At 47.1% G+C, this 17,995-nt stretch overlaps 1 protein-coding gene across 3 annotated transcripts in view; it reads right to left on the reverse strand.

Annotated features, from left to right (window-relative positions):
- LOC106574299 (uncharacterized) overlaps positions 1 to 17,995 on the reverse strand; it is a 38,894-nt gene that overhangs the window by 10,852 nt on the left and 10,047 nt on the right. For all 3 annotated transcript variants that reach the window (XM_082960626.1, XM_082960625.1, XM_082960624.1), the window contains 2 exons: positions 774 to 980; positions 115 to 337 (listed from right to left, as the gene is read on the reverse strand). In XM_082960626.1, coding sequence (XP_082816752.1) covers positions 115 to 337; positions 774 to 980 — 430 coding nt within the window. The remainder of the gene's footprint in view (positions 1 to 114; positions 338 to 773; positions 981 to 17,995) is intronic.

Genomic DNA, 17,995 nt, shown 5'->3' on the forward strand with positions numbered 1-17,995 from the left:
CTCTACTCCCTCTCTGGAGGATTTAACCAGTGAGTTGTGACAGTGGTAGTAAGTCTCTCTTTCCCTTCCCCCCCTCTTTCTCTACCTCCTCTCCCTGTCTTCCCGGCCTCTCACCTCCTCCCACTGGTGGATGTATCGTATGAGTCGTGACAGGCGCAGCAGGCGTAGCAGGCTGAGGATCTTGGTGAAGCGTACGATGCGGAGGGCCCTGGCCGTCCTGTAAACCTCTGAGTCCAGCCGGGCCTCCAAGTCCACCATCAGGAAGATGTAGTCCACAGGGATGGACGACACAAAGTCCACCGCAAACCAGCTCTTTAGGTAGCGCTGACGGATAGCCCTGTGGTAGCATAGCATAATATAATAGTCATTTCTATGGTCTCACAGTTAGCTTAGCATTCTGGTATTATTCCTATGGTCTCACAGTTAGCTTAGCACTGCATAGAACAACAGTTTATATTTATATGGTCTCACAGTTAGCTTAGCATAGCATAGAACAACATTGATTCCTATGGCCCCAGTAGTTATGATACTTTAGAAGAAATAACAAACAACTCCATTCATTCAAATTCTGGAAGAACACCACATAGGGAAGCATTGTCTCCAGCTCTGTGTCACCTTCACACACACACACACACACACACACACACACACACACACACACACACACACACACACACACACACACACACACACACACACACACACACACACACACACACACACACACACACACACACACACACACACACACACACACACACACACACACTAACTTGGGGTCTAGCAGTATCTCAGTGCTGTCCTCCTTGACGATACCGGTCCTGAAGTTGAGGACCAGGTCAACCAGGAAGAGAGTATCAGAGACCACGTTGAAGATGATCCAGGGAGGAGTGTTCTCATCCTTAAAGAAGGTGATTCCTACTGGCAGAATGATCAGGTTCCCCATCATCAAACATAACATGATCAGATCCCAGTAGAACCTGGGAGAGGAGAGGAGGGGAGGGGAGAGGGGGAGAGAGAGAGGTTCCCTATCATCAGACACAACATGATCAGGTCCCAGTAGAACCTGGGAGAGGAGAGGAGGGGAGGGGAGAGGGGGAGAGGGGGAGAGAGAGAGGGGTTCCCTATCATCAAACACAACATGATCAGGTCCCAGTAGAACCTGGGAGAGGAGGGGAGGAGGGGAGGGGAGAGGGGGAGAGGCGGAGAGAGAGAGGTTCCCTATCATCAGACACAACATGATCAGGTCCCAGTAGAACCTGGGAGAGGAGAGGAGAGGAGGGAAGAGGGGGAGAGAGAGAGAGGTTCCCTATCATCAATACCAATGACATATCCCAATTGATCTCATTTCCTGTATTATATTTTTCACCAACTATCACACTCCTCTCTTTTCTGTGGGACTCCAGTTCTGGGATCATTAATGGAATGATCCAGATTAACTATGACGACTCTCACACACACACCCCGTCTCTCAGACAGTCTAGTTCCAGAGCAAGCGGTGGGTTTAGAACCGTGATATTGAATAAAAGGATTAATAGAGAAACACTCTGGACAACTGCTGTGGGCGATAATGATGTCATCCTGACCTTGGAATATAGAGGTATGAGTTAGAAGGGAACAAATGAATAACATCACTTCCATATCACACTGTGGCAAACACACACACTAGAGGACTGTCACGACTTCTACCAACGTTGATGCCCCTCCTTGTTCGGCTGGTGCCCGGCGATCGACGTCACCGGTCTTCTAGCCACCATTGATCAGTTTTTCATTTTCCATTGGTTTTGTCTGGTCTCCTTACACACCTGTTTCTTATCCCAGTAATTACATGTTGTGTATTTAACCCTCTGTTTCTCCTCATATCCTTGTCGGTGATTGTTTGTTACGTTATGTACGTGTTGTTGATGTATCGGTGTGCGACGGGTTATTGTTTACCGGATTCTTTTTCTACGTTGGTTTTGGAGTTAGTTTTGTTAATAAATACTCCATTTTTTAACCACTCTGGTTCCTCCTGCGCCCGACTTCCCTGCCGCCTACATACACGGATTATGACAAGACACCACTATCTCACCCCCCTACACACTGCACCAGCTAGTCTGGCAGAAGACACCACTATCTCACCCCCCTACACACTGCACCAACTAGTCTGGCAGAAGACACCACTATCTCACCCCCCTACACACTGCACCAACTAGTCTGGCAGAAGACACCACTATCTCACCCCCTACACACTGCTCCAGCTAGTCTGGCAGAAGACACCACTATCTCACCCCCCTACACACTGCACCAGCTAGTCTGGCAGAAGACACCACTATCTCACCCCCCTACACACTGCACCAACTAGTCTGGCAGAAGACACCACTATCTCACCCCCCTACACACTGCACCAACTAGTCTGGCAGAAGACACCACTATCTCACCCCCTACACACTGCACCAACTAGTCTGGCAGAAGACACCACTATCTCACCCCCCTACACACTGCTCCAGCTAGTCTGGCAGAAGACACCACTATCTCACCCCCCTACACACTGCTCCAGCTAGTCTGGCAGAAGACACCACTATCTCACCCCCCTACACACTGCACCAGCTAGTCTGGCAGAAGACACCACTATCTCACCCCCTACACACTGCTCCAGCTAGTCTGGCAGAAGACACCACTATCTCACCCCCTACACACTGCTCTGGCTCGTCTGGCAGAAGACACCACTATCTCACCCCCCTACACACTGCTCCAGCTAGTCTGGCAGAAGACACCACTATCTCACCCCCCTACACACTGCTCCAGCTAGTCTGGCAGAAGACACCACTATCTCACCCCCCTACACACTGCTCCAGCTAGTCTGGCAGAAGACACCACTATCTCACCCCCCTACACACTGCTCCAGCTAGTCTGGCAGAAGACACCACTATCTCACCCCCCTACACACTGCTCCAGCTAGTCTGGCAGAAGACACCACTATCTCACCCCCCTACACACTGCTCTGGCTAGTCTGGCAGAAGACACCACTATCTCACCCCCTACACACTGCTCCAGCTAGTCTGGCAGAAGACACCACTATCTCACCCCCTACACACTGCACCAGCTAGTCTGGCAGAAGACACCACTATCTCACCCCCTACACACTGCTCCAGCTAGTCTGGCAGAAGACACCACTATCTCACCCCCTACACACTGCTCCAGCTAGTCTGGCAGAAGACACCACTATCTCACCCCCTACACACTGCTCCAGCTAGTCTAGCAGAAGACACCACTATCTCACCCCCCTACACACTGCTCCAGCTAGTCTGGCAGAAGACACCACTATCTCACCCCCCTACACACTGCTCCAGCTAGTCTGGCAGAAGACACCACTATCTCACCCCCCTACACACTGCACCAGCTAGTCTGGCAGAAGACACCACTATCTCACCCCCTACACACTGCTCCAGCTAGTCTGGCAGAAGACACCACTATCTCACCCCCCTACACACTGCTCCAGCTAGTCTGGCAGAAGACACCACTATCTCACCCCCCTACACACTGCTCTGGCTAGTCTGGCAGAAGACACCACTATCTCACCCCCCTACACACTGCTCCAGCTAGTCTGGCAGAAGACACCACTATCTCACCCCCCTACACACTGCACCAGCTAGTCTGGCAGAAGACACCACTATCTCACCCCCCTACACACTGCTCCAGCTAGTCTGGCAGAAGACACCACTATCTCACCCCCTACACACTGCTCCAGCTAGTCTGGCAGAAGACACCACTATCTCACCCCCTACACACTGCTCTGGCTCGTCTGGCAGAAGACACCACTATCTCACCCCCTACACACTGCTCCAGCTAGTCTGGCAGAAGACACCACTATTTCACCCCCCTACACACTGCACCAGCTAGTCTGGCAGAAGACACCACTATCTCACCCCCCTACACACTGCTCCAGCTAGTCTGGCAGAAGACACCACTATCTCACCCCCTACACACTGCTCTGGCTCGTCTGGCAGAAGACACCACTATCTCACCCCCTACACACTGCTCCAGCTAGTCTGGCAGAAGACACCACTATCTCACCCCCTACACACTGCTCCAGCTAGTCTGGCAGAAGACACCACTATTTCACCCCCCTACACACTGCTCCAGCTAGTCTGGCAGAAGACACCACTATCTCACCCCCCTACACACTGCTCCAGCTAGTCTGGCAGAAGACACCACTATCTCACCCCCCTACACACTGCTCCAGCTAGTCTGGCAGAAGACACCACTATCTCACCCCCCTACACACTGCTCCAGCTAGTCTGGCAGAAGACACCACTATCTCACCCCCTACACACTGCACCAGCTAGTCTGGCAGAAGACACCACTATCTCACCCCCTACACACTGCACCAGCTAGTCTGGCAGAAGACACCACTATCTCACCCCCTACACACTGCACCAGCTAGTCTGGCAGAAGACACCACTATCTCACCCCCTACACACTGCACCAGCTAGTCTGGCAGAAGACACCACTATCTCACCCCCCATACACTGCACCAGCTAGTCTGGCAGTAGTCTTTAACAGAGATAAATTTGGTTTGGCTAAACCTCAGTAGATTCAAGTAGTACAGATAATAACATATTATCTGTCTCGGTGAGGCTCTGAGATTATGTACAAAGCAGACAGACAGACAGACCGATGGAGAGAGAGAGACATACAGTGGGGGAAAAAAGTATTTGATCCCCTGCTGATTTTGTACGTTTGCCCACTGACAAAGAAAGGATCAGTCTATAATTTTAATGGTAGGTTTATTTGAACAGTGAGAGACAGAATAACAACAAAAATATCCAGAAAAACGCATGTCAGAAATGTTATAAATTAATTTGCATTTTAATGAGGGAAAAAGTATTTGACCCCCTCTCAATCAGAAAGATTTCTGGCTCCCAGGTGTCTTTTATACAGGTAACGAGCTGAGATTAGGAGCACACTCTTAAAGGGAGTGCTCCTAACCGCAGCTTGTTACCTGTAAAAAAGACACCTGTCCACAGAAGCAATCAATCAATCAAATTCCAAACTCTCCACCATGGCCAAGACCAAAGAGCTCTCCAAGGATGTCAGGGACAAGATTGTAGACCTACACAAGGCTGGAATGGGCTACAAGACCATCGCCAAGCAGCTTGGTGAGAAGGTGACAACATTTGGTGTGATTATTCGCAAATGGAAGAAACACAAAAGAACTGTCAATATCCCTCGGCCTGGGGCTCCATGCAAGATCTCACCTCGTGGAGTTGCAATGATCATGAGAACGGTGAGGAATCAGCCCAGAACTACACGGGAGGATCTTGTCAATGATCTCAAGGCAGCTGGGACCATAGTCACCAAGAAAACAATTTGTAACACACTAACGCCGTCAAGGACTGAAATCCTGCAGCGCCCGCAAGGTCCCCCTGCTCAAGAATACATATACATGCCCGTCTAAAGTTTGCCAATGAACATCTGAATGACTCAGAGGACAACTGGTGAAAGTGTTGTGGTCAGATGAGACCAAAATGGAGCTCTTTGGCATCAACTCAACTCGCCGTGTTTGGAGGAGGAGGAATGCTGCCTATGACCCCAAGAACACCATCTCCACCGTCAAACATGGAGGTGGAACCATTATGCTTTGGGGGTGTTTTTCTGCTAAGGGGACAGGACAACTTCACCACATCAAAGGGACGATGGACGGGGCCATGTACCATCAAATCTTGGGTGAGAACCTCCTTCCCTCAGCCAGGGCATTGAAAATGGGTCGTGGATGGGTATTCCAGCATGACAATGACCCAAAACACACGGCCAAGGCAACAAAGGAATGGCTCAAGAAGAAGCACATTAAGGTCCTGGAGTGGCCTAGCCAGTCTCCAGACCTTAATCCCATAGAAAATCTGTGGAGGGAGCTGAAGGTTCGAGTTGCCAAACGTCAGCCTCGAAACCTTAATGACTTGGAGAAGATCTGCAAAGAGGAGTGGGACAATATCCCTCCTGAGATGTGTGCAAACCTGGTTGCCAACTACAAGAAACGTCTGACCTCTGATTGCCAACAAGGGTTTTGCCACCAAGTACTAAGTCATGTTTTGCAGAGGGGTCAAATATTTATTTCCCTCATTAAAATGCAAATCATTTTATAACATTTTTGACATGCGGTTTTCTGGATTTTTTTGTTGTTATTCTGTCTCTCACTGTTCAAATAAACCTACTATTAAAAATATAGACTGATCATTTCTTTGTAAGTGGGCAAACATACAAAATCAGCAGGGGATCAAATACTTTTTTCTCCCACTGTATATATATATATATATACACTGCTCAAAAAAATAAAGGGAACACTTAAACAACACAATGTAACTCCAAGTCAATCACACTTCTGTGAAATCAAACTGTCCACTTAGGAAGCAACACTGGTTGACAATAAATTTCACATGCTGTTGTGCAAATGGAATAGACAACAGGTGGAAATTATAGGCAATTAGCAAGACACCCCCCAATAAAGGAGTGGTTCTGCAGGTGGGGACCACAGACCACTTCTCAGTTCCTATGCTTCCTGGCTGATGTTTTGGTCACTTTTGAATGCTGGCGGTGCTTTCACTCTAGTGGTAGCATGAGACGGAGTCTACAACCCACACAAGTGGCTCAGGTAGTGCAGCTCATCCAGGATGGCACATCAATGCGACCTGTGGCAAGAAGGTTTGATGTGTCTGTCAGCGTAGTGTCCAGAGCATGGAGGTGCTACCAGGAGACAGGCCAGTACATCAGGAGACGTGGAGGAGGCCGTAGGAGGGCAACAACCCAGCAGCAGGACCGCTACCTCCGCCTTTGTGCAAGGAGGAGCAGGAGGAGCACTGCCAGAGCCCTGCAAAATGACCTCCAGCAGGCCACAAATGTGCATGTGTCTGCTCAAACGGTCAGAAACAGACTCCATGAGGGTGGTATGAGGGCCCGACGTCCACAGGTGGGGGTTGTGCTTACAGCCCAACACCGTGCAGGAAGTTTGGCATTTGCCAGAGAACACCAAGATTGGCAAATTCGCCACTGGCGCCCTGTGTTCTTCACAGATGAAAGCAGGTTCACACTGAGCACATGTGACAGACGTGACAGAGTCTGGAGACGCCGTGGAGAACGTTCTGCTGCCTGCAGCATCCTCCAGCATGACCGGTTTGGCGGTGGGTCAGTCATGGTGTGGGGTGGCATTTCTTTGGGGGGCCGCACAGCCCTCCATGTGCTCGCCAGACGTAGCCTGACAGCCATTAGGTACCGAGATGAGATCCTCAGACCCCTTGTGAGACCATATGCTGGTGCGGTTGGCCCTGGGTTCCTCCTAATGCAAGACCTCATGTGGCTGGAGTGTGTCAGCAGTTCCTGCAAGAGGAAGGCATTGATGCTATGGACTGGCCCGCCCGTTCCCCAGACCTGAATCCAATTGAGCATATCTGGGACATCATGTCTCGCTCCATCCACCAACGCCACATTGCACCACAGACTGTCCAGGAGTTGGCGGATGCTTTAGTCCAGGTCTGGGAGGAGATCCCTCAGGAGACCATCCGCCACCTCATCAGGAGCATGCCCAGGCGTTGTAGGGAGGTCATACAGGCACGTGGAGGCCACACACACTACTGAGCCTCATTTTGACTTGTTTTAAGGACATTACATCAAAGTTGGATCAGCGTGTAGTGTGGTTTTCCACTTTAATTTTGAGTGTGACTCCAAATCCAGACCTCCATGGGTTGATAAATTGGATTTCCATTGATTATTTTTGTGTGATTTTGTTGTCAGCACATTCAACTATGTAAAGAAAAAAGTATTTAATAAGATTATTTCTTTCATTCAGATCTAGGATGTGTTGTTTAAGTGTGCCCTTTATTTTTTTCAGCAGTATACATTGTAGCTGTTTCAGGGGCTGTGTGGTGAATGGACGGTAAGTGCCTGCAAGGTTTCTGTGTTTTCTGGCTGCCAGGACCACGGAAAGCAACGTGAAATATTCCCCAGAGGCAGGACCACGGACATCAATGTGAAGTATTCCCCAGAGGTAGGACCACGGACAGCAATGTGAAGTATTCCCCAGAGGCAGGAGCATAGACAGCTCAGGGGAAAATTCTAGACTGCAGCAGAACAGCCACACCTGTCTCCAGTTGTAATTAGAGCCAAACTGTGGACAGCTGAAACCAATCAGGGCCTCTACTTAACCGCGCCCTGGGTTTTCTTTCTTGGTTCTTTCCTTTGACCCTGGCAGGTAAACGAGTAGAAGGTTATTGGAGCGGCAGAGAGTACGGTGGAGAAGGAGGTTTACCGGAAGAAAGGAACTGATGATTTCAACAAGGATGGAACCCCTGAAGACCAAATTTGGAGGATCTTCCACTGGTGACGAAGTATTTACTCTGTTTGTTTTGAGTTGTGTATATGAGGAACGCTGCCAAAACCTGATAATAAAGTGGTTTAACCCTTCCCTTGGACTGGTGGTGTGTGTTTGTATGTGTAAACCCTGCCTTACAAAGATCTTGGCGCTGAAACCGCCACTATATATAAACCAAGCAAAAAAAAGAAGCGTCCCTTTTTCAGGACCCTGTCGTTCAAAGATAATTCGTAAAAATCCAAATAACTTCACACATCTTCATTGTAAAGGGTTTAAACACTGATTCCCATTGCTTGTTCAATGAACCATAAACAATTAATGAACATGCACATGTGGAACGTTCTTTAAGATACTAACAGTTTAAAGACAGTAGGCAATTAAGGTCACAGTTATGAAAACATAGGACACAAAAGAGGCCTTTCTACTGACTTGGGAAAAACACCAAAAGAAAGCTGCCCAGGGTCCCTGCTCAGTTGCGTGACCATGCCTTAGGCATGCTGCAAGGAGCTATGAGGACTGCAGATGTGGCTAGGGCAATAAATTGCAATGTCCGTACTGTGAGATGCCTGAGACAGGACGTCCTCGCAGTGGCAGACCACGTGTAACAACACCTGCACAGGATGGGTACATCCGAACATCACACTTGTGGGACAGGTACAGGATGGCAACAACAACTGCCCGCGTTACACCAGGAACGCACAATCCCTCCATCAGTGCTCAGACTGTCCGCAATAGGCTGAGAGAGGCTGGACTGAGGGCTTGTAGGCCTGATGTAAGGCAGGTCCTCACCAGACATCACCGGAAACAACGTCGCCTATGGGCACAAACCCACCATCGCTGGACCAGACAGGACTGGCAAAAAGTGCTCTTCACTGACGAGTCAAAGTTTTGTCTCACCAGGAGTGGTGATGGGATTCACGTTTATCGTCGAAGGAATGAGCGTTACACCAAGGCCTGTACTCTGGAGCGGGATCGATTTGGAGGTGGAGGGTCTGTCATGGTCTGGGGCGGTGTGTCACAGCGTCATCGGACTGAGCTTGTTGTCATTGCAGTCAATCTCAACGCTGTGCGTTACAGGGAAGACATCCTCCTCACTCATGTCTGCAGGCTCATCCTGACATGACCCTCCAGCATGACAATGCCACCAGCCATACTGCTTGTTCTGTGCGTGAATTCCTGCAAGATAGGAATGTCAGTGTTCTGCCGTGGCCAGCGAAGAGCCCAGATCTCAATCCCATTGAGCAAGTCTGGGACCTGTTGGATCGGAGGGTGAGGGCTAGGGCCATTCCCCCCAGAAATGTCCAGGAACTTGCAGATGCCTTGGTGGAAGTGTGGGGTAACATCTCACAGCAAGAACTGGCAAATCTGGTGCAGTCCATGAGGAGGAGATGCTCTGCAGTACTTAATGCAGCTGGTGGCCACACCAGATACTGACTGTTACTTTTGATTTTGACCCCCCCCCCCTTGTTCACGGACACATTATTCAATTTCTGTTAGTCACATGTCTGTGGAACTTGTTCAGTTTATGTCTCAGTTGTTGAATCTTGTTATGTTCATACAAATATTTACACATGTTAAGTTTGCTGAAAATAAACACAGTTGACAGTGAGAGGACGTTTATTTTTTTGCTGAGTTTATATGTGTTTGTGAAGAGACCAAAGAACAGACACCTTCCAGAGAACATCACATCACCAAACCTCATTAAGTCTCTACACATTAGGTTCCTTTGTCCAAGCTGGGTTGTGACAGCTGATACCAGCACATTTTTGTGCCCACAAACAAATGACAACATTTAAAGGTCAAGTCTGGAGAAGGGAAGAATGGGAGGGATTTTTTTCAGGGGAAAGTTTAAAATGCTTGATGCTCAGAAATGGGTGTCTGAATTGTTGCTTTGTGGTACAATACGTGCTGGGTACTTCAGACCAGGCAGTCTGGCTGTTCTGTGGGGTCTGAGACGCCGAAGCCTCTCACCCTTAGCTCTGACAAATTGAAAACCCTAGTCACTGGCGACTCCATTACCCGCAGTATTAGACTAAAAACGAATCATCCAGCGATCATACACTGTTTACCAGGGGGCAGGGCTACCGACGTTAAGACTAATCTAAAGACGGTGCTGGCTAAAGCTGAAACTGGCGAGTGTAGAGAGTATAGAGATATTGTTATCCACGTCGGCACCAACGATGTTAGGACGAAACAGTCAGAGGTCACCAAGCGCAACATAGCTTCAGCGTGTAAATCAGCTAGAAAGATGTGTCGGCATCGATGAATTGTCTCTGGCCCCCTCCCAGTTAGGGGGAGTGATGAGCTCTTCAGCAGAGTCTCACAACTCAATCGCTGGTTGAAAACTGTTTTCTGCCCCTCCCAAAAGATAGAATTTGTAGATAATTGGCCCTCTTTCTGGGACTCACCCACAAACAGGACCAAGCCTGGACTGTTGAGGAGTGACGGACTCCATCCTAGCTGGAGGGGTGCTCTCATCTTATCTACGAACATAGACGGGGCTCTAACTCCCCTAGCTCCACAATGAAATAGGGTGCAGGCCAGGCAGCAGGCTGTTAGCCAGCCTGCCAGCTTAGTGGAGTCTGCCACTAGCACAGTCAGTGTAGTCAGCTCAGCTATCCCCATTGAGACCGTGTCTGTGCCTCGATCTAGGTTGGGCAAAATTAAAGATGGCGGTGTTCGCTTTAGCAATCTCACTAGTATAAAGACCTCCTCCATTCCTGCCATTATTGAAAGAGATTGTGATACCTCACATCTCAAAATAGGGCTACTTAATGTTAGATCCCTCACTTCAAAGGCAGTTATAGTCAATGAACTAATCACTGATCATAATCTTGATGTGATTGGCCTGACTGAAACATGGCTTAAGCCTGATGAATTTACTGTGTTAAATGAGGCCTCACCCCCTGGTTACACTAGTGACCATATCCCCTGCGCATCCCGCAAAGGTGGAGGTGTTGCTAACATTTATGATAGCAAATTTAAATTTACCCCAAAAAAAACAACAACGATGTTTTCGTCTTTTGAGCTTCTAGTCATGAAATCTATGCAGCCTACTCAATCACTTTTTATAGCTACTGTTTACAGGCCTCCTGGGCCATATGCAGCGTTCCTCACTGAGTTCCCTGAATTCATATCGGACCTTATAGTCATCACAGATAATATTCTAATTTTTGGTGACTTTAATATTCACATGGAAAAGTCCACAGACCCACTCCATAAGGCTTTCGGAGCCATCATCCACTCAGTGGGTTTTGTCCAACATGTCTCTGGACCTACTCACTGCCACAGTCATACTCTGGAACTAGTTTTGTCCCATGGAATAAATGTTGTGGATCTTAATGTTTTTCCTCATAACCCTGGCCTATCGGACCCCCATTTTATTACGTTCGCAATCGCAACAAATAATCTGCTCAGACCCCAACCAAGAAGCATTAAAAGTCGTGCTAGAAATTCTCAGACAACCCAAAGATTCCTTGATGCCCTTCCAGACTCCCTCTGCCTACCCAAGGACGTCAGAGGACAAAAATCAATTAACCACCTAACCGAGGAACTCAATTTAACCTTGCGTAATACCCTAGATGCAGTTGCACCCCTAAAAACTAAAAACATTTGTCATAAGAAACTATCTCCCTGGTATACAGAAAATACACAAGCTCTGAAGCAAGCTTCCAGAAAATTGGAACGGAAATAGCGCCACACCAAACTGGAAGTCTTCCGACTAGCTTGGAAAGACAGTACCGTGCAGTATCGAAGAGCCCTCACTGCTGCTCGATCATCCTATTTTTCCAACTTAATTGAGGAAAACAAGAACAATCTGAAATTTCTTTTTGATAATGTCGCAAAGTTAACTAAAAAGCAGCATTCCCCAAGAGAGGATGGCTCTCACTTCAGCAGTGATGAATTCATGAACTTCTTTGAAGAAAAGATCATGATCATTAGAAAGCAAATTACGGACTCCTCTTTAAATCTGCGTATTCCTCCAAAGCTCCAAAGCTCCATTGTCCTGAGTCTGCACAACCCTGCCAGGGCCTAGGATCAAGGGAGACACTAAAGTGCTTTAGTACTATATCTCTTGACACAATGATGAAAATAATAATGGCCTCTAAACCTTCAAGCTGCATACTGGACCCTATTCCAACTAAACTACTGAAAGAGCTGCTTTCTGTGCTTGGCCCTCCTATGTTGAACATAATAAACGGCTCTCTATCCACCGGATGTGTACCAAACTCACTAAAAGTGGCAGTAATAAAGCCTCTCTTGAAAAAGCCAAATCTTGACCCAGAAATTATAAAAAACTATCAGCCTATATCGAATCTTCCATTCCTCTCAAAAATGTTAGAAAAAGCTGTTGCGCAGCAACTCACTGCCTTCCTGAAGACAAACAATGTACACGAAATGCTTCAGTCTGGTTTTAGACCCCATCATAGCACTGAGACTGCACTTGTGAAGGTGGTAAATGACCTTTTAATGACGTCAGACCGAGGTTCTGCGTCTGTCCTCGTGCTCCTAGATCTTAGTGCTGCTTTTGATACCATCAATCACCACATTCTTTTGGAGAGATTGGAAACCCAAATTGGTCTACATGGACAAGTTCTGGCCTGGTTTAGGTCTTATATGTCGGAAAGATATCAGTTTGTCTCTGTGAATGGTTTTGTCCTCTGACAAATCAACTGTAAATTTCGGTGTTCCTCAAGGTTCCGTTTTAGGACCACTATTGTTTTCACTATATATTTTACCTCTTGGGGATGTCATTCGAAAACATAATGTTAAATTTCACTGCTATGCGGATGACACACAGCTGTACTTTTCAATGAAACATGGTGAAGCCCCAAAATTGCCCTCGCTAGAAGCCTGTGTCTCAGACATAAGGAAGTGGATGGCTGCAAACTTTCTACTCTTAAACTCGGACAAAACAGAGATGCTTGTTCTAGGTCCCAAGAAACAAAGAGATCTTCTGTTGAATCTGACAATTAATCTGGATGGTTGTACAGTCGTCTCAAATAAAACTGTGAAGGACCTCGGCGTTACTCTGGACCCTGATCTCTCTTTTGAAGAACATATCAAGACTGTTTCAAGGACAGCTTTTTTCCATCTACGTAACATTGCAAAAATCTGAAACTTTCTGTCCAAAAATGACACAGAAAAATGAATCCATGCCTTTGTTACTTCTAGGTTGGACTACTGCAATGCTCTACTTTCCGGCTACCCGGATAAAGCACTAAATAAACTTTAGTTAGAGCTAAATACGGCTGCTAGAATCCTGACTAGAACCAAAAAATGTGATCATATTACTCCAGTGCTAGCCTCCCTACACTGGCTTCTTGTTAAGGCAAGGGCTGATTTCAAGGTTTTACTGCTAACCTACAAAGCATTACATGGGCTTGCTCCTACCTATCTTTCCGATTTGGTCCTGCCGTACATACCTACACGTACGCTACGGTCACAAGATGCGGGCCTCCTAATTGTTCCTAGAATTTCTAAGCAAACAGCTGGAGGCAGGGCTTTCTCCTATAGAGCTCCATTTTTATGGAATAGTCTGCCTACCCATGTGAGAGACGCAGACTCAGTCTCAACCTTTAAGTCTTTACTGAAGACACATCTCTTCAGTAGGTCCTATGATTAAGTGTAGTCTGGCCCAGGGGTGTGAAGGTGAACGGAAAGGCTGGAGCAACGAACCGCCCTTGCTGTCTCTGCCTGGCCGGTTTCCCCTCTTTCCACTGGGATTCTCTGCCTCTACCCCTATTACGGGGGCTGAGTCACTGGCTTACTGGTGTTCTTCCATGCCGTCCCTGGGAGGGGTACGTCACTTGAGTGGGTTGAGTCACTGACGTGGTCTTCCTGTCTGGGTTGGTGCCCCCCCTTGGGCTGTGCCGTGGCGGAGATCTTTGTGGGCTATACTCGGCCTTGTCCCGGGATGGTATGTTGGTGGTTGGAGATATCCCTCCAGTGGTGTGGAGGCTGTGCTTTGGCAAAGTTGGTGGGGTTATATCCTACCTGTTTGGCCCTGTCCGGGGGTTTCATCGGATGGGGCCACAGTGTCTCCTGACCCCTCCTGTCTCAGCCTCCAGTATTTATGCTGCAGTAGTTTATGTGTCGGGGGGCTAGGGTCAGTCTGTCACATCTGGAGTATTTCTCTTGTCTTTTCCGGTGTCCTGTGTGAATTTAAATATGCTCTCTCTAATTCTCTCTTTCTCTTTCTTTCTCTCTCTCGGAGGACCTGAGCCCTAGGACCATGCCTCAGGACTACCTGGCTTGATGACTCCTTGCTGTCCCCAGTTCACCTGGCCGTGCTGCTGCTCCAGTTCCAACTGTTCTGCCTGCAGCTATGGAACCCTGACCTGTTCACCGGACGTGCTACCTGTCCCAGACCTGTTGTCCCAGACCTGCTGGAACCCTGACCTATTCACCGGATGTGCTACCTGTCCCAGACCTGCTGTTTCCAACTCCTCTAGAGACAGCAGGAGCGGTATAGATACTCTCAAAGATCGGCTATGAAAAAGCCAACTGACACTTACTCTTGTGTTACTGACTTGTTGCACCCTCGACAACTACTATGATTATTATTATTTGACAATGCTGGTCATTTATGAACATTTGAACATCTAGGCCATGTGCTGTTATAATCTCCACCCGGCACAGCCAGAAGAGGACTGGCCACCCCTCATAGCCTGGTTCCTCTCTAGGTTTCTTCCTAGGTTTTGGCCTTTCTAGGGAGGTTTTCCTAGCCACCGTGCTTCTACACCTGCATTGCTTGCTGTTTGGGGTTTTAGGCTGGGTTTCTGTACAGCACTTTGAGATATCAGCTGATGTAAGTAGGGCTATATAAATAAATGTGATTCTACACTAGAAAAAAAGTTACCAAAAGGTTAATCGGCTGTCCCCATAGGAGAACCCTTTTTGTTTCCAGGTAGAACTCATTTGGGATCCATGTAGAACCACAGAGGGTTCTACATAGACCCCTAATGGGTTCTTCAAAGGGTTTGCCAATGGGAACAGCCGAAGAACCCTTTTAGGTCCTAGATAGCACCTTGTTTTCTAAGTGAATATGCCCTATGGCTGGGTGTGGTTAGCTAAAAGGGAACCAGATCCATAGTGAGAGAAAGTAGTTCAATCTGTATTCATCCTGTTACACCCGCATAAACCAATCTGGATGAATATGTTTCCAGATCTGTTTTTCTGAACAGAGTTCCAGTCAATTTATTTCAGGAGATGAATGTCATAGAAATTCCAATTCTGAATTGTGAGATTCTCATTGACATCCTCATCAGTGTTCTATTCATGAGCAGACTGGAGTTTGAATGGAATTGCTGCTCTACTGGACTCCAAACAAGCAGTCATCTCTCTTAATACAAGTCACTTCCTTCCTGTGTCTCAGTTCATTGTTTTCCTGTTAGAACTTGACAAAATGTAAATGACAACTAAGGTTCCAGTGTATGGGTAGACACACATGCAGAGACATGCTCAGCCACACCTTGAAGTATCTGCAGGTTATTAAAGAAATAGCAGAACATTTCTGACATGGAAATTAGTCTTATCTCATCTTCCTAATCTTAGCTGATGCAGTAAATACCAACTTCTCTCTCTTAAACAAAACTAAAGCATCTGGGACATATCTACTTTTCCCTCTCTTTCTTTCCCCCTTACTCCTTCCACCCTCTCTTTTTCCCCTCTTTCTCCTCCCCCTCTCTCTTTCCCTCTTTCTCCTTCCCCCTCTCTTTCCCCACTTTCTCCCTCCCCCCTGCCTCACTGTATTCTCACAATTATTATTTTAGCTTTATTAAAGCTTTATTGGCCTGAAATATATGCATATCTAATATATGTTCCAGACAAAGGAACTTTGTCTCTATCCCTCTAACGTCTCTCTTAATACATTTTTCTCCAACTCTCTCCCCCTCTCTTTCTGTTCCTCATTATGTCTTGGCTACTCGTATTATCTTAATGAGGTGATGGGTGTGAGAGCTTATCACCAGACTCAACAAAGATAGACTTTATATGCACACACACACACACACACACACACACACACACACACACACACACACACACACACACACACACACACACACACACACACACACACACACACACACACACACACACACACACACACACACACACACACACACACACACACACACACACACACACCTCCGGAGTCCAAGGTCATCGTCAGGACAAAACACACATTAGGGCTTTGTCACTAAGCTCTCTGTCTTTCGTTCCCTCCATTGTACCCTCCATATCAGTCTGTCGCCCTCCCTTCTCTATTCATAGATCCAAACTACAGGTACCTAATTGAAAGATTAGATGCCTGAATTATGCATAATGAATACACTACATGCATAATTTAGAATATTATGCATAATTTATGCATATTCAATTGTGATAACAGAATGAATAGTGCAGTCATTTACATATTGTGATGGAATGTGTGAATAGTAATAAGTGCAAAGGGAGGATATCCAATTCTCTAAACCTCTCCTCTGTACTTCCCTCATCCCTCCATCTCCCTCCCTCCATCACCTGACTGGAATCAGAAGAGGGGTAGCTGAGACTGATCTCCATTGAGTTGTAGAGTATGAGAAAGAAAAAAAAGAGAATGTGTGTGTGTTCGTATGTGTATGTGTTCGTGTGTGTTCGTGTTCATATGTGTGTGTGTGTGTGTGCGTTCGATTGAGGCTGGCGGAACCAAAGTGGGCCAGGAGACTGGGGGATCAAGTAATCCATTGTTTCTGAGGCCTGTCTGGAGATTGCTACTCTGTCTCTCTCGCCACACAGAGACCACTCGACAGGTTGATTATCCATCAGTCTACAAAGTCTACAAAGTGTTTTAAACGTTTCAAACACACCCACCTAGCAACCACCAGAAAATGTCTCATCTAATTCCCTGAAGTGATTTTATTTCTTTTTTCTTTTATTTACCTTTATTTAATTAGGCAAGTCAGTTAAGAACAAATTCTTATTTACAATGACGGCTTACCCCGGCTAAACCCTAAACCGGACGACGCTGGGCCAATTGTGCGCGGCCCAATGGGACTCCCAATCACGGCCGGTTGTGATACAGCCTGGAATCGAACCAGGGTCTGTGGTGACACCTCTAGCACTGAGATGCAGTGCCCTAGACTGCTGCACCACTTGGGAGCCCTGAGTTTCAACATGTTTCCCCATCTAATTCCCTGAAGTGATTTCAACATGATGAAATGTTCACAGACATCCAACGCCTGATGTTAAAGACATTTCATTTTAAGGATCACCTCACCTCCTTCTGAGGACTGTCAATGTGATGGTTTTCTCTATAAAGATTTGTGATTCTAAAACACTGTCAGTAATTAGCCAGTGTTGTGTTGGGTTCACCCACATGACCACACACACAGGGCCAAGCCAGCAGGCCTCTATCTAAAACCCTGTCTATATCAAATCAAATTGTATCTGTCACATGTGCCGAATACAACAGGTACCTTACCGTGAAATGCTTACTTACAAGCTCTTAACCAACAATGCGGTTCAAGAAATAGAGTTAAGAAAATACTTACTAAATAAACTAAAGTAAAAAATAAAAACTAACACAATAAAATAACAATAACGAGGCAATATACAGGGGGTACCGAGTCAGTGTGCGGGGGTACAGGCTAGTCGAGTGCTAACATG

Source organism: Salmo salar, chromosome 02 (assembly GCF_965601325.2).
Source record: "Salmo salar chromosome 02, fSalSal1, whole genome shotgun sequence".
Classification (NCBI taxonomy): Eukaryota; Metazoa; Chordata; class Actinopteri; order Salmoniformes; family Salmonidae; genus Salmo; species Salmo salar.